Raw genomic sequence first — 24,222 nt, 5'->3', positions numbered from 1 at the left:
GCAAGCACAAACCAGAATTTTCCTAGGCAAAATGGCATATGTGGTCACCCTACCTATAACCAGCTACAAACAAGAATGATCTCTCATCATCCATGCTTCTGGATTTGGAGTGAGGGAGGAAAAAGTAGAGAGTCAAATTGGAAAGGGAAGGGTAAAATGAAAGGACATTATAGATACCCAGAATTTGGCAACAGAATCAGTGTCACTGGAAGGAGAAATAGGACACTGCTTTAAAAAACATTCTCTTCTGGGGCCCATGGGTGGCTCTGTTGGTTAAGCATCCGACTTAGCTCAGGTCATGATCTCATGGTCAGTGAGTTCCAGCCCCGCGTTGGATTCTGTGCTGACAGCTCAAAGCGTGGAGATTCCTTTGGATTCTGTGTCTCTGGCTGTCTCTGCCCCTACCCCACTTGCACTCTGTCTCTCTCAAAAATACATAAACATTAAAAAACACACACCACACACATTCTCTTCACAGACTGGTGGTTGCCTGAGGCAGGGGTTGGGGGATGGGTGAAATAGGTGAAGGGAGTCATAAGGTACAAATTTCCAGTTATATAATGGGTAAGTCTGAGGGATGTAATGGATAGCATGGTGAATATAGTTAATAATACTGTATTGCATATTTGAAAGTAGCTAGGAGAGTGGATTTTGAAAGTTATCACAAGAAAAATTTTGTCATCATGTGTAGTGATGGATGTTAACTTGACTTACTGGGGTAATTGTTTTGCAATATATACAAAGATGGAATCATTATGTTGTGCACCTGAAAGGAATATAATGTTACATCAAATAAAAAAATATTTTTAATTATTTTTGTTTTTCTACTCGAAGCATTTTCTAGGGTTCTTCCCTTTATTTATTTAAAACAAATTTTAAATGTTTGTTTATTTTTGAGAGAGAGAGGCGGGGGAGGAGCAGAGAGAGAGGGAGACAGAATCTGAAGCAGGCTCCAGGCTCTGAGCTGTAGGCATGAAGCCCAATGCAGGGCTGAAACCCACGAACCAGGAGATCATGACCTGAGCTAAAGTTGGACACTCAACTGACTGAGCCATCCAGTACCCCTAGGGTTCTTTCTTTTAGAGATGCTAAAATCAGATTACATTTCTAGGCAGATCAACATTTCATTCTATCTTTACTGGCTTATAACTGATTGCTTTGGAATTTTTATGTGCTTTCAAGGTATGACCTTAAGGATACAAGTAAAATCACATTGGTTGACATAGAGCTGATGGCTGCCATGGGCCCTCCAGGTGGTGGAAGAAATCCAGTCACTCCTCGTTTTATTCGACATTTCAACATCTGCTCTATTAATACTTTCAGTGACGAAACTATGGTCCGAATCTTCTCCTCAATTGTAGCATTCTACCTTAGGACTCATGAGTTTCCTCCAGAGTACTTTTTAATTGGGAACCAACTTGTCAGTGGGACAATGGAGGTGAGCAAATAATGCAATATAAAATGTTTCAGTATTTCATATATTCCTCATTTGGTCCTTTTTTTTTTTAACATTTTTTTCTTAGTCATTTACTTTGGTCTTCGGTATCTAAGAAACTGTTAAGGAGGCTTGAGAACAGGAAGATCAGAGGCTTTGAAATCAGGGAATCTAACTGGGTTTGAGCCTTGATTGCTATTTCCTAGCTATAAGTGGCCTAGAGAAAGTAATTTGAACTTCTAGAAACTCAGTTTTTTAATCACTAAAATGGAAGATAGCACCTATTTCACAAGGTTGTTATAAGGAAATAATTTAGAATTAGTATCTGCCACACCACAGGGGTCTCCCTAATTGTTAGGTTTCTACCCTGGTGTTTATTAATTTTCTTTTTCTTCCCTTCTAATCTGCATGTTTGTCTTTATTTTTTTTATTTTTTTATTTTTTTTTTTCAACGTTTATTTATTTTTGGGACAGAGAGAGACAGAGCATGAACGGGGGAGGGGCAGAGAGAGAGGGAGGCACAGAATCGGAAACAGGCTCCAGGCTCTGAGCAGTCAGCACAGAGCCCGACGCGGGGCTCGAACTCACGGACCGCGAGATCGTGACCTGGCTGAAGTCGGACGCTTAACCGACTGCGCCACCCAGGCGCCCCTGTCTTTAAAAAGAAATAGAGGGAGTGCCTGGCTGGCTTATTTGGTAGAGCATGCAACTCTTGATCTTGGGGTTGTGAGTTCTAGCCCCACATTGGGCATAGAGCCTAGATAGATAAATAGGGAGATAAATAGGGGAAATAGATACGGAGATAAATAGGGGAGATAGATAGGGAGATAGGGAGATGGTGAAGGTGGGGGACTTTAGCTTATGAATGCATCCTTTTTAGTCATACAACATAATTTAGGAGTAGCAGTGAAAAAATATAATAGTAAGGAAACACAAGGGTGGGAACAGAAAACAAGACTGCCTAATGGCTTTGCATAATTCAGGGTGTGTTATCTGCCTCTACTCAGAGGGCATAGCCAGCCTCATCACCAATGGTAAAAGGGAAAATTGTATATAAGGTAAGTGAGTGATAGATCACTGAACTAAGCTTTCTGGAGCGTTGATAAAGTGGGGTTCACTGTGGGATCACTGCAACCAGAAGCACAAAACTCCCTAGAATTATTCCATCAGTTTCCGAGAGCATTGTGTCTTTCTGAAGTTTCTCCCTTACTCTGGTGGAAAATTTGTGCTGTTAAAATAGAGAAACTATGAGCAAAGGGATAGTGCATTGAAAGTACTAAACTTATTCTGATACAGAAAAGTTCTTCTATTTATAAAATATGTTATGGGGCGCCTGGGTGGCGCAGTCGGTTAAGCGTCCGACTTCAGCCAGGTCACGATCTCGCGGTCCGTGAGTTCGAGCCCCGCGTCAGGCTCTGGGCTGATGGCTCGGAGCCTGGAGCCTGTTTCCGATTCTGTGTCTCCCTCTCTCTCTGCCCCTCCCCCGTTCATGCTCTGTCTCTCTGTCCCAAAAAGAAATAAAAAAAAAAAAAAACATTTTATAAAATATGTTATATGTATTTCAGACATCTGGAAAAAGAAGGGAGTTGGTGAGGCAGAAAGGGATCTTTTTTTTTTTTTTTTTTTTTTTGAAACATTTTAGACCTACCACATTGCAGATGCTGGGAGGGGGGATAATCATAGAACACAGACAAATAAAAAAATAATTTCATTTGACGTTTTTTGGGGGGCTATATCATAAAAAGACTTAATTTACTTATAGAAAATATTAAAGTTTATTTGGTGAATTTAGCAAATAGTAAAAACATACATTATTTCCATATTATAGCCAATCGAGATAGAAAGGAGAAGAGGCAGAGAGAAAATAAGAGCAAAGGGAAGGAAGAGGATACATTGATTTGTTTTGAAGTCAAGGGTAGCCAAAGGAAATTGTTTCATCCTTGCCACCATTTGGAATGATTCAGAATGAGTTATCTGGTTTCACTGTCTACTAAAGTTTTTGCTAATTATTTAATCACAGGTCATTCAGCTTTAAATGGAACAACTGTAATAACTGGGAAATAAACGCATGGTCACTTCTTGGGCTTGGATGGAATTTGATAATATTAAGTTCCTTCGACTTCATAATGCCTGCTATAAGCCAAAATAAAAAAAAAAAAAAGCTGTGTGCCATGCTAGACTGGGTACTATACAATTTTCTAAACCAATATAATTTTTTTAAGTTTATTTACTTATTTTGAGAGAGATCATGAGAGCATGTGTGTGAGCAGGGGAGGAGCAGAGAGAGAGGGAGAGAGAATCCCAAGCAGGTTCTGCGCTGTCCGGTAGTGTGGAGCCCAATGTGGGGCTCAATCTCACAAAACCGTGAGATTATGACCTGAATTGAAAGCAAGAGTCAGACACTTAACCAGCTGAGCCACCCAGGTGCCCCCAAACCAATATAATCTGATAGCATAAATAAAATATTTCATATTATATACTATTTGTTACATGACTTTGCTTATTATAATCATTATATTGTTCCATTGTTGTTTTTCAAATGCAGGTATATAAACGATCCATGGAAAATCTTTTGCCCACTCCCACAAAATCCCATTACACTTTCAACTTGCGGGATTTTTCACGTGTCATCCGGGGCTGCTTACTCATTGAAAAAGATGCTGTGGAGAGCAAACACACCATGACCCGCTTGTTTGTACATGAAGTTCTCCGGGTGTTTTATGACCGCCTCGTTAATAACGAGGATCGATACTGGCTGTTCAATTTAATCAAAGCTGTTATAAAGGACCATTTTAAAGAATCATTTGATGGTGTCTTTTCACATTTGAGGAGAGATAATGCACCCGTGAGTATATTTAGTGATTGTATAAATATTAAGTTAAAACAGTACAATAGCATGAATTGTGACAATCAACCTATCTTTAAAAAATACTGTCTCCTCTTAACAATCAAATTCTTTTCACTTCCCTCAATGATAGGTGTTTATTTTGAGAAGATTTGTCTTCAGGGGAAATATATATGTAACATAGAAGTTATTTAAAGAATAAAACCTGGGGCGCCTGGGTGGCTCGGTCGGTTAAGCATCCGACTTCGGCTCAGGTCATGATGTCACGGTCCGTGAGTTCGAGCCCCGCGTCAGGCTCTGTGCTGACAGCTCAGAGTCTGGAGCCTGTTTCAGATTCTGTGTCTCCCTCTCTCTCTGCTCCTCCCCTGTTTATGCTCTGTCTCTCTCTGTCTCAAAAATAAATAAACGTTAAAAAAATTTAAAAAAAAAGAATAAAACCTTATATGATAGGGATTAAATGATATAATAAATGCAAAGTACTTAACATGGTGACCATCCCTTAGTAACTACTCAATAAGTGAGAGTCACTCAGAATGACTTTTCTAGGCTCTTGGGGGAAAATCTTATATAACAGAAAAATTTCTGTTCTTTTTGTTTTTTGAGGATATAATATAATTTTAGGAATTAATTTTATAAGTATATTATTTACCTCTCCATTTAAAAGAATTATTTAATTGATAATCATCCTATAACATAGATAAAACAAAATTTTATGTAATATTTCCTTAAATGTATTTTATAAAATGTTGAATTTTATAACGTGTTGATTTTCATTCTATAGATATCTGAAGGAGACTTGAGAAATCTCATGTTTGGTGATTATATGAATCCTGATCTTGAAGGAGACGACAGACTTTATGTTGAAATTCCAAATATTCATCATTTTAGTGACATTGTGGAACAATGCTTAGATGAGTATAATCAAACTCACAAGACAAGAATGAATCTTGTCATTTTTAGGTACCTACATTTGGTGTTCATGGTGGAAATTGCTATTTGTAAAATTTTTCTGTGAAATATTTAAAATGTATGAAAAGATATAAAGAAAAATATGGTAGATAATCTTGTACTGGTCATGCAGCTTAAGACATAAAAAATTAGAAATTTATTTGAAGTCCCTTATGTAGTCAATCCTGTCTCTCTGCATCCCCATCATACCCTGTAGGAGTAAAAGGAACTCATGTCATGTGCTTTTTACTACACATGTGTATTCCTGAATATATATGCACAGTCTTATTTAGCATGTTTAATTTTTTTAAAGAGTTGTCTTCTTTTTTTTTTGAGAAACAGAGCCTGAGCAGGGCAGGGGCAGAGAGAGGGAGATAGAATCTGAAGCAGGCTCCAGGCTCTGCTCTGATCTGTCAGTACAGAGCCCAATGTGGGGCTCAAACCCGCAAACTGGGGAATCATGACCTGAGCTGAAGTCAGATGCTTAACTGACCAAGCACCCAGGTGCCCCTGATTTTGCATGTTTAAAACTTTTATAAATAATATACTGTATACATTCTTCAGGTTTTTTCCATATTGTTTGTGAGAGTCACAACAAATGAGTTTTTACTACTAACACAATGTGGTCATTCTTCTGAGATGGACTTTTAGGTGACTTTCTAGTTTTTGCAGTTATAAAAAAAAAGATTTGAATATTCATGTCTCTTTGGGTACGTGTGTTAGAATTTCTCTAGATTATATTCCTAAAAGTGAAATTATTGTATTATGGTGTGTAAGGATCTTCTACTTTACTAAGTTTCGCTGAAGTATCTTCAAAAATGATTAAGAGTTTCCATTGTTCTTCACCCTTGCCAACACTAGGATTGCCAGACTTGGTAAGTTTTGCCAATCTAAAGGAGAGTGGAATGGTATCTCACTGTGGCTCCAATTTTAATTTCCCTAATTACTAATGAGGCTGGGTCTTCACAGAAATTGTTAATTTTGTAGATAACGGATTTTCTATTTCTCACATATAAATCCTAGTATTAAAAGATTGAAGAGGGGTTCCTGGCTAGTTCAGTTGGTAGAGCGTGTGACTCTTGATCTTGGAGCTGTAGGTTCAAGCCTCACGTTGGGTGTAGGTATTACTTAAAAATAAATCTTAAAAAAAGATTGAAGAGATGTTTTTAACAAAAACAGTGATATGCTTTCAGTATAAGTGGTTACAACTGCATTTCATTTCTATAATTTGTACATTACAGTTCCTGAATTTGTACTTTAGTTTTCCTTTGCATCAAATGATTCAATGGTAACATCTTTTGAAAAACCGCACTTTTTGACGATTATCTCTTTAAAATTAGGGTAATAACATGGGATAGCAAAGTTCATCCTTCCAAGAATATAAAATAATAGTTACCTGTAAATATACATTTACATTCGTATTTCCAAGTATAATAATATTGATATCTCATAGGTATGTATTGGAACATTTATCACGAATATGTCGAATTCTAAAGCAGTCAGGTGGAAATGCCTTGCTTGTTGGACTTGGAGGCAGTGGTCGTCAATCTTTAACCCGTCTGGCTACATCCATGGCAAAAATGCAGATTTTCCAACCAGAAATTTCTAAAAGCTATGGTATGAATGAGTGGAGAGAGGATTTGAAGGTAAAATTATGAAGAAACCTAGTGTCTAAAATAATTATCAGTGCTGTGAAGAGAAAGCCAACCTGTATAGCTGTGTGCTGACTACGTTGGTGATGATGATAATATTATCCATAGAGCAGTAACTGTGTGTGCTGAGCACTGCTCTAAGTGCTTTAAATACGCGATCTCATTCTGTAGGTACAACAATTCAGTGAAGCAGGTATGGTTGTCTCTGTTTTACTGATGAGGAAACTGAAGTTGAGGGTAGGTATCCACAGCAGAGCAGGATTTATCATTTGTCTTTTCCACTGCAGCTGCTGACTCTATCTTTATTCTAGTTCAGAGAGGTCTCATTTCCGATAAATGTATGTTTTCCAGCAGATTGTTAAACGTGAACCCTGATGGTGATGATGATGTCATTAATGTTGCCCAATTAATGTTGCTTTCCCAGTAACCAATAGAATAGTGGGGTAGATGCCTGGGGCTTCATCCTCACATGCCTCACATCCCTCACAGAAGGGAGATGATGCAAAATGAAAAATAGAAAGATTGATGGACTTTTTTCACTTACACTCACCCTCACATATGAAGTTTCTATAGCCTAAAAGTTAGCCTAGAGAGCTGGATATGGAAGTGGTAGAATCCAAGCTGATATCAAAGAGGTTTACTTAGACACAGAGCAAAAAATTACAGTGTTTCTTTTTCTGCTCTCACTTTAGAGGAAAAGTTTTGATACATTTACTACCAAATGAACTAAGAGATTGAGAAAGCAGCCTTCTTCAGTAGATAGAACATAGACTTTAAAGTTAGGCAGATTCAGTTTTAATTACTGCTTTGCATGTTCTGTTAGCTATCTTGAGCATGTTACTAAATCTATTTGTACTTTAATTTTTCATTTTTAAATGTTTATTTTTGAGAGAGAGAGAGAGACAGAGAGAAACAGAGCATGAGTGGGAGAGGGGCAGAAAGAGAGGGAGACACAGAATCCAAAGCAGGCGCCAGGTTCTGAGCTGTCAGCACAGAGTCTGACACGGGGCTCGAACCTGTGAACTGGGAGATCACGACCTGAGCCAAAATCGGACAGTTAACTGACTGAGCCACCCAGGCGCCCCACTTCATTCATTTTTGAGAATTTATTTTAGGTTATACAATTTGTTGGCATACAATTGTTAATAGTATTCTACTCAATTAATTAATTTATTTATTATTTTTTTAATTTTTAATTTTAGAGTGAAAGGAGTGCACACAAGCAGGGGAGAGGGGCAGAGAGGGAGAGAGAGAATCGTAAGCAGGCTCCACACTCAGCGTGGAGCCTGACACAAGGCTTGATCCTATGACACCGAGATCATGACCTTAGCCAAAATCAAGAGTCAGACCCTCAAACAACAGAACCATCCATGCTCCCTCTTATAATCCTTTTTAATTTTTGTAGCATGGGTTGTAATGTCCCCTTTTTCATTTCTAATTTTAGTTATTTGAATCTTCTTTCTTTTTTCTTAATCTTGCTAGATTTTATTAATTTCGTTGGTTAAAAAAAACCCTCTAAGTTCCACTGATTTTTTTTCCTACTGATTTTTTTAATCCCCTATTTTGTTTACCTCTAATCTTTATTGCTTCCTTTTTCTTGCTAGCTTTGGATTTGGTTTATTCAATTTTTGAGGTTCTATGAGATGTAAAATTAGACTGTTGACTTGAGATCTTTCTTCTGTTTTGATGTGTTTGCAGCTATAAACTTCCCTCTTAGCACTGCTTTTGCTGCATTTCCTAAGTTTTGGTATGTTGACTTTTCATTTTCATTTGTTTCAAGAAATTTTCTAATTTCCCTTGTGATTTCTTCTTTGATCTATTGTTTAATAGTGTGTTGTTTAATTGCCATGAATTTGCAGATTTTCCAGTTTTCCTTCTGTTGATTCATAGTTTCATTCCATTGTGATTAGAACAGGTACTTGATTTGGTATCAGTTTTCTTAAATTTGTTAAGACTTGTTTGTGGCATAATATGTGATCTGTCCTGGAGAATGTCCTATGTGCATTAGAGAAGAAGGTATATTCTGCTCTTGTTGGGTAGAGTGTTCTATATATGTCTGTCAGGTCTAGTTTGTTTATAGTATTGTTCAAATACTCCTTTTCCTTATTGACATTTTGTCTGGTTCTTCTAGCCCTTATTAAAAGTGAACGTTGAAGTTTCCTCCTATTGTGTTGCTATTTCTCCCTTCAATTCTGTCATTGTTTCATATATTTAGGGGAAGAAAAATTAAGTTTATTTATTTATTTTGAGAGAGAGAAAGAGCACGAGCAGGGGAGGGGCAAAGAAAGAGAATCCCAAGCAGGCTCTGCACTGACATCGTGGAGCTTGACAAGGGGCTCGAACCCAAGAACCGTGAGATCATGACCTGAACTGAAACCAAGAGTCAGATGCTTAACCAGCTGAGCCACCCAGGCACCCCTGCTTCATATACTTAGTAGCTCTGCTGTTTTGTGCATAAATAATTGTTACATCTTCCTGATGAATTGACCCTTTGATCATTATGTAATGTTTCCTGTCCCTTATAACAACTTTTTACTATTTTGTCTGGTATTAGTATAGCTGCCCTGCTCTCCTCTGGTTACCATTTTCATGGAACATCTTTTCCATTATTTCACTTTCAACCAATGGTGTGCCCTTTGGTCTAAAGTGAGTCTCTTCTAGGCAGCATATCATTGGGTCCTGTTTTTAAAATCCATTCTGCAAAACTATATATTCTGATTGGGGAATTTAATCCATTTGCATTTGAAGTCGTTGCTAATAGGGAAGGATTTACTGTTGGTGTTTTGTTTGTATTTGGCGCTTTTTTTTTTCTCAAGTTAATTAACATACAGTGTAGTCTTGGCTTCAGGAGGAGAATACAGGGATTCATCACTTACATATAATACCCAGTGCTCATCCCACCAAGTGCCCTCCTCAATGCCCATCACCCATTTTCCCTACCCCCGTCAAACCTCAGTTTGTTCTCTGTTTTTAAGAATCTCTTATGGTTTGCCTCCCTCTCTGTTTCAGTCTTATTTTTCCTTCCCTTCCCCTATGTGTATTTGGCATTTCTGAATGTTTGTACCTTTTTTGTCCCTCCTTTGCTCTCTTACTGCCTCCCTTTGTGTTTTGTTGATTGTTGGTAGTGACATGCTTTGACTCCCTTCTCATTTATAGAATATACACAAAACTAGATTTTTGGGGAGGGGGAGGGAGTTACTATTGTGATTACATAAGATATCCTAAAGTAGTAATCTATTTTAAACTTGTAACAACTGCAATCACATACAAAAACTACTCCTTTACAAAACGGACACACAAAACCTACTCCTTTACATCTGCCCCCCCTTTATGTTTTTGATGTCACAAATTATGTCTTTATAGACTGTGTACTCATTAACATAAAGGTTTATAAAGGTTTTTGTGCTTTTGTCTTCTAGATTCTATACAGGAATTATTTTTTTTTAATTTTTTTAATGTTTTTATTTTTGACACAGAGAGAAAGAGCATGAGTGGGGGAGGGGCAGAGAGAGAGGGAGACACAGAATTTGAAGCAGGCTCCGGGCTCCCAGCTGTCAGCACAGAGCCTGATGCAGGGCTTGAACTCACGGACTGCGAGATCATGACCGGAGCCGAAGTTGGACGCTCAACCAACTGAGCCACCCAAGCGCCCCTCTATACAGGAATTAAAAGTGAATTTATACACTAAAATCACAATAATACAGAGTTCTTTATTTGTCCATATGTTTACTGGAGAACTTCATATTTTCATATGGCTTTGTGTTGCTGTCTAGCATCCTTTCTTTCTGTTTATTAATGTTTATTTATTTTGAGAGAGAGAGAGAGAGCGTGTGCGTGCACATGGGTGTGCTCAAACAGGAGAGGCACAGAGAGTGAGGAAGAGAGAGTCCCAAGCAGGCTCCATGCTCAGTGTGGAGCCCGACATAGGGCTTGATCCCACAACCATGAGATCATGACCTGAGCCAAAATCAAGAGTCAGTTGCCAGACTGAGCCACCCAGGCGTCCCTAGCATCCTTTCATTTCAACTTGAAGGACTCCCTTTAGTATTTCTTTATTTTAAAATTTTTTTTGAAGGTTTTAATTTAAAAACTTTTAAAAAATTTTTATTTTAGAGAGAGTGTGTGTGAGCAGGGCAGAGGGGCAGAGGGAGAGAGAATCTTATGACCCTGAGATCATGACCTGAGCCAAAACCAAGAGTAAGACACTCAACTGACTGAACCACCCAGGCACCCCTCCCTTTAGCATTTTTTGAAGGGCACATCTAGTGTTAATGAATTTCCTCAGCTTTTATCTGAGAAGATCTTAATTTCTTTATAGTTTTGAAGGACAATTTTTCCAGATACAGTATTCTTGGTGGACAGATTTTTCTTTTCTTTCAGCACTTTGAATATATTATCCTACTCCCCTCTTGCCGAGGTTTCTGCTAACAAATATGCTGGTAATATCATGGAAGCTCCCTTGTGTGTGATGCATTGTTTTTCTCTTGCTGTTTTCAAGGTTCCCTTTTTATTTGTGACTTTCAACAGTTCAATTATAATGTGCCTTGTTGTGTGAGTCTATTTGGGTTTATTTTAGTTGGAGTTTGTTGAACTGCTTGATTTTTTTAATTTTTTTAAATATTTATTTGGGAGAGAGAGAGAGAGAGCATGAGCAGGAGAGGGGCAGAGAGAGAGAGGGAGACACAGAATCAGAAGCAGGCTCCAGGCTCTGAGCTGTCAGCACAGAGTCCAAAGCGGGGCTCAAACTCATGAACTGCAAGATCACAACCTGAGCCAAAGTTGGCTGCTTAACCGACTGAGCCTCCCAGGGGTCCCTGAGCTTCTTGAATTTCTATTTCTACCTCATTTGTTCACCTCTATCCTCAGATTTGAGAATTTCTTTGAATAAGTTATCTGCCTTTTCCCCCCGTCTTTTCTTTTTCGTGCTCCCATAATGTGTATCCCATTATGTATGTATACCATCTCACTTAGTGGTATCCCATAAGACTCTTTCTAAGTTATTTTTTAATAGTTTATATTTGTTTTGACATTCCCATTTTGTCCATGCACCATTTTCCTGACTTCCTTTAGTTGTCTATCTGTATTCTCTGTTAGCTTATTGAGCATCTTTAAAAGTTATTTTGAGTTTCTTGTTATGTAGTTCTTAGATCTGTTTTGTTGTTTTTGTTATTTTAGGGTTTATTTTGTTTTTGTTTCTGATTGGGCCATGTTTCCCTGTTTCCTTGTATGTCTTGTGATCTGTTGAGTTTTGAGCACTCGATAAACTGCCACCTTTCCCAGTCTTTATAGACTGGCTTCTTGCAGCGTGGAATCTTCACCAATCACCATGTTAGAAAATCTGGGACTTCTCAGAACTTTTTTTGGGGGGGTACATCTTTTTTATGGGTTGTGCATGCACTTTTGTGTACTCTAGTATATACAGGTGCCTTGGGCTATCTTAATTTCCTGTTTCTTCTCATGATCTGTTGGTATTGGTTTTTGTTGTATTCCACTGCCCCTAATCTCTTGCTCCCCCTGGCACCTTCCTGTGGAACTTCAGAGTCTCTGCTGCTCCATTTTGTAAGGGCACTTGCGTCTGTTTTCAGTGGCCTCCAACCTCATATCAAAACTAAGCCCTGTTCCCCATAAGTGCCCTAAGACAGGTGAGACAGAAATCAGTGCCTCAGGTGGCCCCTAGACAAGCCAGAATGTTCAAAGTAATTCAACTCTATTCCTTCTGCCTTGAAGAAAAAGCTCTTTAAAAACAAATCTGATATGATTAGATATAATACTTATTTAAAAGCTACCTTTACTAGTTTTGTTGATAGAAAAGTATTTCTAGGAACACACCAACTTCCATATTGGAGGATGACTTTTATGGGGAAGGCATAATTTTGTATATATTAACATTCAGCATTTATTTAAGTGATATGATTTATTTAAAAGATATAATCTAGAAATAGAAGTTTATTTTAAAAATCATTTGCTGGGGGTACCTGGGTGGCTCACTCAGTTAAGCGGCCGACTTCAGCTCAGGTCATGATCTCACAGTTTGTGGGTTTAAGCCCCACATCGGGCTCTGTGCTGGTAGCTCAAAGCCTGGAGCCTGTTTCAGATTATGTGTCTCCCTCTCTCTGCTCCTCCCCCTCTCACATTCTATGTTTGTCTCTCAAAAATAAAATAAATAAACATTAAAAAATGTAAAAATCATTTGGGTACCTGGGTGGCTCAGTTGGTTGAGCATCTGACTTTGGCTCAGGTCATGATCTCGCGGTTTGTGAGTTCAAGCCCTATGTCAGGCTCTGTGCTGACAGCTCAGAGCCTGGAGCCTGCTTCAGATTCTGTGTCTGTCTCTCTCTGTTCCTCGCCCGCTCACACTCTGTCTTTCTCCCTCTCAAAAATAAATAAAGATTAAAAATAATTAAATAAATAAATAAATAAATAAATAAATAAATAAAAATTTGCGGAGAAGTAATGCTGTTTTCACCTGAAATATATCTAGTGGACTACTGACAAATGTTTAACAACCAACTCTCCAGGGGGTTCAGGAGAACCTCTGGCGTTTGACAATTTCTGTGGTGTAAAAACTCCCACCATGGATGATTGAAACTTATGCATGGATGATGTCACTGAAAACAGAGCTGGGAAGAGTTCTGTGTTTGAGCACCATTATATGGTATTTTACTGTATAGACAACAATAAATTTAAATAATTTCCATAAGATAAATAGTAGTAAATATAAGAAGTGATAAGATTTATGTTTTGTTACCTTTGTTATTATAATTATAAGCTTATATAATTTAATTTTTAATGCTGTGTCTAAAAATCTTTTCACAAGTTCTGAAATTTTAACGATTAGTTCTAGCATCCTAAACAAGTCTGCTCCACTATGCCACTGAGTCCGTATCTTTATATTAATTGGGAATCTTTGGTTACAATTGACAACACAACACAAAACAAAAAACCAACTTAAGCAAAATATGGAGTAATTGGCTTACATGACAGAAGGGTCCAGAGGTAGATAAGGCATTGATATGGCTGAATTTAGGAGCTCAAATTAAGCACTCGGTAATTACTCTATCTCCTGGCACTGCTCACCTCTATTTGGTTCCTTCTCCAACAGACTCATTCCATGAGACAACACTGTTGGCCCCTAGCAGTTTTAGATTACTGGTCTTATATCTTCCCTCTCAGAATGACAGAGATTCTTTCTGTTTTCAAATCCATCTTAGTCCCTGAAGTAAGAATCTCATTGGGCTGTCTTAAAATCATGCCCTCCTCTGAATCAACAACTATGTCTAAAGGCTCAGGAAACTCTGACTAGTTGGGGTTTCCTACTCAGGGGATGGGAAAATTGGAGACACTGAAAAATAGCCCCATCAGAAGTGGAAAGAGGTACCACTCTAAAATTGAGATATCATTCTCAAAAGAAGGGAAAGGAAGGGAAAGCAAAAACAACAGATGTGTACCACATTCTGCTTACAAGTGTATTTTTATTTTAAGGTTCTATTAAGGGACGTGGGCATGAAGGGCCAGAAGACAGTCTTTCTAATCACGGACACTCAGATTAAAGAGGAAGCTTTTCTAGAGGATATTGACAGTGTGCTCAATACTGGAGAAGTACCTAACATTTTTGCTGCAGATGAAAAACAGGAAGTGATGGAGGTAAATGCTTCTTAGGGAGTGCCACTCCCAGCACAGAAATGTTCTTGTCTAGCAACTTTTTCTCTGCTCTTCAGAATAAGTACAGCTTGTGAATAGGATTTTTGTAATTAAAAAATTTAAAGTATACTATTTTAATATATCTTTTTTTTTTGGTAAACTTCAAATGGCTTCTACCATAGTTATGAGATAGAATTTTTATAATTCATTTTTTCCTAATGATGGCAATTTCATCTCTTTTATTTAGTATGTCTTATGAGTGATTAGACATTTTAAATCACATTTTAGGGTTGCAAAGATAAGAAAAAATAGAACTTTGAAACACTGCTTGAATAGCTGTTATGGTTTACCACTGGTTAACAAATTTTTTAAAAATTAGTAAAGACAAGTACTAAAGTACTAAAGTAGTTTTAGTAAAACTACTTGTGTCAACAATTCTGACGTGTGAAAATCGTGCTTTGTGATTTAATAGACAAAAAAAGATAGTTGTGAAATGCCAACACGTTTGATGTCCTCTCCTTCTACCCCCATTTCTAATATCTTCCTACACAAGATCTCTACTAGTGCTTTTTCTTTCTTGTTGCTATAACTACTTTTACCCATAGAATATATCACTCATAGATGGATGCTTCATTTCAGTTTCCAGAGATAACATCTGTAGTAAAATGGATTCACCCTAGTAGTTGAAGCACCTGCATTTCTCTTGTATGGGATGGAACTAATATATATACATGATAGTTCCTCCTACATAGGGTTGTTGTGAGGTCTGAAGGTCAAATGAAATGAAGCATTTATGGAGCATTAGGTACTTAGAAAACCCTCAGTAAATGGTATCTTACCAGTCTGTGGCCTGGGGTGGGGAAGGAGAAAAGGAGTAAAGAAAAGATCCCAAGTTCTCTCTTTCATCTGGGTAATGTCAAGGATGTGGCCAAGACTGATGAAAAAATAGTGACTTTCCTGATTCATAGGAAAAATTCATCCCTTTACTCTCATCCAAGAAATAGCCACCCCTGGGGAGTGGGTATTCCTAAGCTTTGCTAAACTTTCCTGTTCACTTTAGCTATTTATTTTTTCATCTTGTCATGTTGCTACAAAACTTTTCCATTGCTTCAGTATTTTGTTTGAAAAGATAAATAAAATTGATAAACCTTTAATTTTTTTTGAAAAGATAAACAAAAATGAGAAACCTTTATTTTTTCTTTTTTTTTTTTTTTTTTTAATTTTTTTTTCAACGTTTTTTATTTATTTTTTTTGGGACAGAGAGAAACAGAGCATGAACGGGGGAGGGGCAGAGAGAGAGGGAGACACAGCATCGGAAACAGGCTCCAGGCTCTGAGCCATAAGCCCAGAGCCCGACGCGGGGCTCGAACTCACAGACCGCGAGATCGTGACCTGGCTGAAGTCGGACGCTTAACCGACTGCGCCACCCAGGCGCCCCAAGAAACCTTTATTTTTTCAAGATTGGTTTAATATTTTTTGAAATTTAAATCCAAATTATTTAACATATAGTGTGATAATAATTTCAGGAATAGATTTTAGTGATTCATCACTTACATATAACACCGTGCTAATCCCAACAAGTGTCCTCCTTAATGCCCTTACTCCTTTAGCCCTTTCCCCCACCCAGCACCCACCAGCAACCCTCAGTTTGTTCTCTGTATTTAAGAGTCTCTTAGGATTTGTCTCCCTCTCTGTTTTTATATTATTTTTGCTTCCTTTCCCTTATGTTCATCTGTTTTGTATCTTAAATTCCACATATGAGTGAAGTCATATGATATTTGTCTTTCTCTGGCTGACTAATTTCACTTAGCATAATACACTCTAGTTCCATCTACATTGTTACAAATGGCAAGATTTCATTCTTTTTGATCGCTGAGTAATATTCCAGTGTGTGTGTGTGTGTGTGTACCACATCTTCTTTATCCATTCATAAGTCGATGGACATTTGGGCTCTTTCCATACTTGGGCTATTGTTGATAGTGCTGCTATAAACATTGGAGTGCATGTGCCCCTTTGAAACAGCATATCTGTATCCCTTGGATAAGTACCTAGTAATGCAATTTCTGGGTCAGTTCTATTTTTAATTTTTTGAGGAACCTCCATATTGTTTTCCAGAGTGGCTGCACCAGTTTGCATTCCCTGACCAGCAGTGCAAAAGGGTTCCTCTTTCTCCGCATCCTTGCCAACATCTGTTGTTGCCTGAGTTTGTTTATTTTAGCCATTATGACAGGTGTGAGGTGGTATCTCATTGTGGTTTTGATTTGTATTTCCCTGATGATGAGTGATCTTGAGCATCTTTTCTTGTGTCTATTAGCCATCTGGATGTCTTCTTTGGAAAAGTGTCTATTCATGTCTTTTGCCCATTTCTTCACTGGATTATTTGCTTTTGGGGTGGTAAGTTTGAGAGGTTCTTTATAGATTTTGGATATTAACCCTTTATCTGATATTGTTATTTGCAAATATCTTCCCCCATTCTGTCGGTTGCCTTTTAGTTTTGATAATTATTTCCTTCACTGTGCAGAAGCTTTGTATCTTGATGAGGTCCCAATAGTTCATTTTTGCTTTTGTCTCCCTTGCCTCCAGAGACATGTTGAGTAAAAAGTTCCTGTGGCCAAGGTCAAAGAGGTTGCTGCCTGTTTTCTCCTCTAAGATTTTGATGCTTCCTGTCTTACATTGAGGTCTTTCATCCATTTTGAGTTTATTTTTGTGTATGGTGTAAGAAAGTGGTCCAGGTTCATTCTTCTGCATGTCGCTGTCCAGTTTTCCCAGCACCATTTACTGGAGAGGCTATCTTTTTTCCATTGGATATTCTTTCCTGCGTTGTCAAAGATTAGTTACCCATACTTTTGTGGGTCCGTTTCTGGGTTCTCTATTCTGTTCCATTGATGAGTGTCTGTTCTTGTGGCAAAACCATACTGTCTTGATGATTACAGCTTTATAATACAGCTTAAAGTCCAGAATTGTGATGCCTCCTGCTTTGGTTTTCTTTTTCAGGATTGCTTTGGGCATTTGGGGTCTTTTCAGGTTCCATACAAATTTTAGGATTGTTTGTTCTAGCTCTGTGAAGAATGCTGGTGTTATTTTAATAAGAATTGCTGCTTCAGTATTTTTTTGTGGTATGATCCAGCAGTGACCTTAAGAACTTCTTTCCTTCACATTCCAAGTCTAGGAACATCATATCAATTCATCCACAAAGAAGTGGATGAAAGAATACATCCCTGTTTCTCTTTGCTTTATGCTGACCTTTTAAAATAGAAAAGGTAAGGGGCACCTGGGTGGTTCAGTCAGTTAAGTGTCTGACTCTTGGTTTTGGCTCAGTTCATGACCTCATGGTTCATGAGTTTGAGCCCCATGTTGGGGTCTGCACTGACAGTGTGGAGCCTGCTTGGGACTCTCTCTCTCCCTCTCTCTCTGCCCCTCTCCCACTCACTTGAGCGCATGTGTGCATGCACATGAACACACACACACAAACACACACACTCTCTCAAAATAAATAAACTTATTAGAAAAATAAAGTTGAAAAGGTAATATGAAAGAAGTTCTATAATTTCTTTCTATACTCTGTACTATCCTGTACATCCCCCTTTGAAGACTACGTCTTAGGCTTTGCTTACTTTATCCCTCTGACAAAGATTTTAGTTTAAACCTCACTTCTGATAACTGGCCTGTATGGCTTGGACTTGACCCTGCTTAGAGAATACCTTTTAGACATGTCAGCACATGTCTCTGACTTCAGCAATAGAGTTCCAGCCTCAGACCTCCTTTCCAGACTATTTTTTCCACTGTTCTATTTGCCTTCCTTGCAGAATTAAATTATTTCAGTGTCTTCCTGAATAAAACAGTGACTTCTTAAAAAAAATTTTTTTTAAGTTTGTTTATTTTGAGAGAGAGAGCAAGCACAAGCAGGGGAAGGGCAGAGAGAAGGAGAGACAGGATCCCAAATAGGCTCCATGCCATCAGCACAGAGCCCAGTGTGGGGTTTGAATGCATGAACAGTGAGATTATGACCTGAGCCGAGATCAAGATTCAGACTCTTAATGGACTCTGTCACCCAGGTGCCCCAAAACAGGGACTTCTTATTCGCCACACTTAGTGATATTTTCTCATTTCCTTTTTACAATTCTCATTCATATTTCATGTAATTCATTATTCTCTTAAGTTTTTATTTTTATATACTTAGAGAGAGCACACGTAGGGGTTGGGCAGAGAGAGAGGGAGAGAGAGACTCCCAAGCAGTCTTCATGTTCTGATAGAGCCTGACACAGGGCTTGATCTCAGAAACCGTGAGATCTATTCTTTAGCTTACACTAAGGTTCACTCTTTGTGTTGTACATTCTATGGGTTTTGACAAATGAATATTGATGTGTATTCACCATTAAGTGTCATACAGAATAGGTTCCCTGACATAAAAATGCAATGAATTCCACCTATTTATGTCTCTCTTCCTCCCCTGAACCCCTACCAGCCTCTGCTCTTTTTTATGGTCTCCATAATTTTAGCTTTTCCAGAATGTTACATAGTTGGAATCATACAGTATGTAGCTTTTTTAGATTGGCTTCTTTCAGTTAACAGTCTGCATTTAAGGTTCTTCCATATCTTTTTATGGCTTGATAGCTCATTTATTTTTTATCACTGAGTGGTATTCCATTGATTGAAAGTATCACAGTTTATTTATCCATTTACCTATTGGAGGACATCTTGGTTGCTTCCAAGTTTGGGCAATTATGAATGAAGCTGCTATAAACCTTTGTGTGCAGGTTTTTGTGTGAACATAAGTTTCAATTCTACTTTCCCTTGAGTGTTGTGAAATTTTACTCCATTTATCTAATTTTTTCAGTAGCTGCTCATTTTCTTACACCCCTGAATCAGTCCTGTTCACAAAATATATGTGTGTGGGGTGGGGGAGGGGGTGGGGGGGGACTATTCTCCTACAGACAGCTTACCTACCTAGAAGCATTAACCATTATTTCTATGTAAATAACCCCCATACTTAAATTACCATCCTAGCTCTTTTCGCAAACTTTTGTTCTGCAGTTACAACCATATATTACCTTTCTCTATTTGCATCTCGAGTATTAACTCAGACTTAATGCAGGTAGACCACCTGAACATAATTTCGTAGACTAACACTGATCATAATAATCATAATTTGAGAATTACTCTCATAATGTATATACAGAGTCAATTTATAATTTTCCATGAAGATAGATATCCCATAAAGCAGAACATATCTACAATAGAGAATTCTTTGAGAAATCAATTCCTTGCAGTAGCAACAGAACTTATATGATCATTGTGACCATTCCTTATATCTGCTATCAAAACATTTTTTTAAATCTATTTATAAGATAATTTATTGACTATGAAATTTTTTTGTGCTCTGAACAAGGAGAAAGGCAGGATATGAAGTAAAAGCTAACAGTCACTTAACTATGCAGCAAGAACTATTGCATGTATTCATGTGTAATAACTCAATTGATCCTTCAACAACCCTCTGATATAGGTACTCTTTTGCCCATTTTACAGATGAGGAAATTAGGTTACAGAGAGGTTAAATAACCTGCCCGAAGGGCACATAGGTACTAAACTGCAGGCTGTGACCTGAATTCAAGAAGTTTGGTTTTGGAACCATGATGCCCAAAGTCGTGTAGAGATAAAGAAAGTTAAAAGTCCCCCATAATCTCATTATCAGACAACCCTATTAACATTTTTTAAATATAACAATGTTGTAAGAATAAAGTTAGAGTTCAAATAGCATAAAAATGTCCAGAATGAAAAAAAAGAATGATACAAACCAAAAAAAAGTCCAAAACAAAAAGTGAAACCTTTCTTCTCATACTCCCCCTTAAGTCCATCTCACCAAAAGTAACTATTGTTAATAGTTTCTGTGATTACTTTCATAAACGGGTGTGTATGTACTCACACATGCACCTATGTATTCTTTTAACAAAGATCATATTACACACTGTTTCATAACTTGTTTTCTTTTCACTTATTTTATCTTGCTGATCTTGACATAGCACATTCATCAATGCATTTCATTTAACAGTTGTATAAAATTTACAACCTATGAATGCTTTATAATGTTTTTAACTGGACACTTCGGTTGTTTAGGTTTTTCCTCTTAGAAGCAACGTTGAATTATAGTCCTATACATATATCATGGTGAACTTTTTGTGAGTACCTTTATAAGTTAAATTCTTGACAGATATTTATTTTCAAATTATAGAATTATGGAGTTGGAAGAAGTACAAACTATATCAAAGTCACTTTATTGATATAAAAACTTTAAAGATATTTACAAGGGGAATAGTAAAAATTCTTAACATTCCGGTAGTTATTAATCTCATTATCAGATTGTCTGATTTTGTTTACAAGGTTTTTATTTCCCTAGGGTGTTCGTCCTGTAGCTCAGGCTGGCAGTAAACACTATGAACTCAGTCCCTTGGCCCTGTTTGCATTCTTTGTGAATCGCTGCAAAGATAATCTTCATGTTGTAGTGGCCTTTAGCCCCATTGGAGATGCTTTTCGGAATCGCTTGAGACAGTTCCCATCCCTCATCAATTGCTGTACCATTGACTGGTTTCAGGTTTGTAATTTGGGGGCAGAGGGGTGGGGGGAATGGGCAACTAAATCTTTTAGAATTTTTCTGAAATCTTACTCAAGCTCTATTGATACACATTCAGCACATGTTTGTTTCTTGATTGCTTGCTCTAATGACAGGCATAATGTTCGGTGCCAGGGACTGATAAGTCTACATGATCCCCACAAGGAGCTCACATTCTAGACTGGAAGATAGAAAAGGCAGTTGGTAAAGGAGTCATCACAATCACATAAAAGAGCTATAACCTTGGTGTGGAAAAGATGTACTTATTAAGACAGTGAATCTCTAAACTATGAAAATGAAATACATAGAGGAGGAGTGTATTAGTAACCAAGAGAATGTATTACACACACACACACACACACACACACACATACACGCACACACACATATATATGTCTAAAAAGATATATAGGTAGATCTATATCTGTTGATATTGATATCTATATCTATCTATCTATACATGTATTTATTATAAGTAACTGGCTCACATGATTATGGAGGCTGACAAGTTCAAACATCTGCAGCCAGCAAGCTGGAGACCCAAGAGAACTAATGGTGTAAGTTCCAGTCTGAAGGCCAGCAGGCTTGAGACCCAGGAAGAGCCAATGTTTCCATTGGAGTCCAAAGGCAGGAAAAAACTGAAGGCAGTCAGGCAGAAGGAGTTCCCCTTATTCTGGGGGGTGTAGGAATGTTCAGTATTTTTATTCTCTTCAGACCTTCAATTGATTAGATGAGACCCATTCACATGAGGGAGGGTAGTCTGCTTTACTTAGTCTATTAATTTGAATATTAAACTCCTCCTAAAGCACACTTCATAGAAATATCCAGTGTAATGTTTGACCAGATATCTGGGCACCTGGTGGCCCATAGTAAAATTGACACTTAAAACTAACCATCACAAGGTATAGTAAGTGCAAAGGGAGAACAGTGAGGCGGGCATGTCTCATTTGGGCAAATGCATATAGTTTGGTACAGGTGACTGGCACTGAGGGTAGCAGGAGTTAAGCTGGAGCTTTGAGTTGGTGCCAAGTCATATGGAATTTGTGAATGTGCCTAGGAATTTGGTTTTGCACCAAAGACATTGTGGGGGCATTAACATATATTTAGCTAACATATTTAGAGGAAAAAATCCAAATACTTGGAGGCTATATGGGATGGTTTGGAATAGGGCAAAACAAGAGACAGGAAGACCAACTGAGTGGACATTTCAGTCAAGCCAGCAGCAAATGATGAAGGCTGCCACTTCACTTAACCTTAAGGCAGGTTGTCACTGCCTACGTAAGACCATAAAGTACTTATGCCCTTGAGAATAGTAGCTCATGCACCGGGTGTTGTATGGAAACCAGCTTGACAATAAATTATGTTAAAAAAAAATAGTAGCTCATGGTATCTTCTATTTAATTGTTTTATGTCCAAAAGAATGCGGACTATAGATTGACCCTGGATAATTTATTTAATTTAATTAATTAATTAATTTTTAATGTTTATATTCATTTTTGAGACAGAGCATGAGCAGAGGAGGGACAGAAAGAGAGGGAGACACAGAATGTGAAGCAGGCTCCAGGCTCTGAGCTGTCAGCACAGAGCCCGACGTGGGGCTTGAACTCATCAACTGCAAGATCATGACCTGAGCTGAAGTTGGACACTCAACCAACTGAGCCACCAGGTATCCTGGACAATTTCTTTTAAAAATAAATTTCTTTGGGGGCGCCTGAGTTGCTCAGTTGGTTAAGCGTCCAACTTTGGCTCAGGTCATGATCTCACAGTTCATGAGTTCAAGCCCCGCGTTGGGCTCTGTGCTGACAGTTCAGAGCCTGGAGCCTGCTTCAGATGCTGTGTCTCCCTCTCTCTCTACCCCTCCCCACTCATGCTCTGTATCTCTGTCTTAAAAATAAATAAAACATTAAAAAAATTAAAAAAAATAAGTTTCTTTGGGCATGTGGGTGGTTCAGTCGGTTGAGTGTCCAACTTCGGCTCAGGTCATGATCTCAGGGTCTGTGGGTTCCAGCCCTGTGTTGGGCTCTGTGCTGACAGCTCAGAGCCCGGAGCCTGACTCAGATTGTGTCTCCCTCTCTCTGCCCCTCCCCCACTCGTGCTCTGTCTCTGTCTCTCTCTCTCTCAAAAATAAATAAACATTAAAATAAATTAAAAATAAATTTCTGGTGCTAATTTGTTTTATTCTCTTTTACCTATTTATCAGTTGCAAAACTAGTTCTGCCTTGTTTTTTAAAATATTTTTTAATGTTTATTCAGTTTTGAGAGACAGAGCACAAGTGGGGGAGGGGCAGAAAGAGAGAAAGACACAGAATCCAAAGCAGGCTCCAGGCTCTGAGCTGTCAGCACAGAGCCCAATGCGGGGCTTGAACCCACAGTCCGGGAGATCATTCATGACCTGAGCCAAAGTTGGATGCTTAACCGACTGAGCCACCCAGGCGCCCAACTAGTTTTCCCTTTTGAGGACTGTACATATGTTCAGCTAGTGGATATTTTAGTGTTTACACAATAATAAAAGTTGTGTGAAACAATTTTGATTTATGTAAACTGTATCTTAATATTATATCTATTAAGCAGCCAAAAACCAACCCAACTCTGTCCAACCATAAATTTTTCTTTCATGAAATCTTATAAGGATAGTTGGCTACTTCTGAATATCTTTGTCATAACCATAGACTTTGTATTCTATTATAAGCGATTCATAGCTGTTGAGAAAATTTTTTTAAAAGAGGGAGCTGGGAGTTGCAAATAGATAAGGGAATTTAGGTGGGTAACAGAGGAATAAAGGTTTTGCAGTGAAACAGTGGGGGATAGAGGATCTGTGTCAGAATGATGCTAATGGCGTTGTCTGGGGCCGGGGTCTGTGAAGTTCAGGAAGTGAGTATAAACCACTATGTGTCCCATAGCTCAGGACAGCATTGAATTTTTGGCTAGATCTTTTTTCTTTTTTTTTTATATATTTATTTTGAGAGAGAGCACACAAGTGGGGGGAAGGAACAGAGAGAGAGGGGGAGAGAGAATCCCAAACAGAGGCTCGAACTCACAAAGCATGAGATCATGGCCTGAGCCAAAAATCAAGAGGCAGACGCTTAACCAACTG

At 38.1% G+C, this 24,222-nt stretch overlaps 1 protein-coding gene across 1 annotated transcript in view; it reads left to right on the top strand.

The window, feature by feature from the left end:
• DNAH12 (dynein axonemal heavy chain 12) overlaps positions 1–24,222 on the top strand; it is a 222,817-nt gene that overhangs the window by 115,000 nt on the left and 83,595 nt on the right. Inside the window, exons 39-44 of the mRNA XM_047096900.1 lie at positions 1,183–1,438; positions 3,981–4,280; positions 5,062–5,240; positions 6,682–6,874; positions 14,363–14,524; positions 20,916–21,110. Coding sequence (XP_046952856.1) covers positions 1,183–1,438; positions 3,981–4,280; positions 5,062–5,240; positions 6,682–6,874; positions 14,363–14,524; positions 20,916–21,110 — 1,285 coding nt within the window. The remainder of the gene's footprint in view (positions 1–1,182; positions 1,439–3,980; positions 4,281–5,061; positions 5,241–6,681; positions 6,875–14,362; positions 14,525–20,915; positions 21,111–24,222) is intronic.

This window comes from Lynx rufus, unplaced genomic scaffold (assembly GCF_022079265.1).
Source record: "Lynx rufus isolate CCGP_SWC_20201006 ecotype Redwood Valley unplaced genomic scaffold, mLynRuf1.p SCAF_4, whole genome shotgun sequence".
NCBI classification, from domain to species: domain Eukaryota; kingdom Metazoa; phylum Chordata; class Mammalia; order Carnivora; family Felidae; genus Lynx; species Lynx rufus.
Note: the sequence above shows the minus strand (reverse complement) of the source record. Positions and strands in the feature narration are given on the sequence as shown.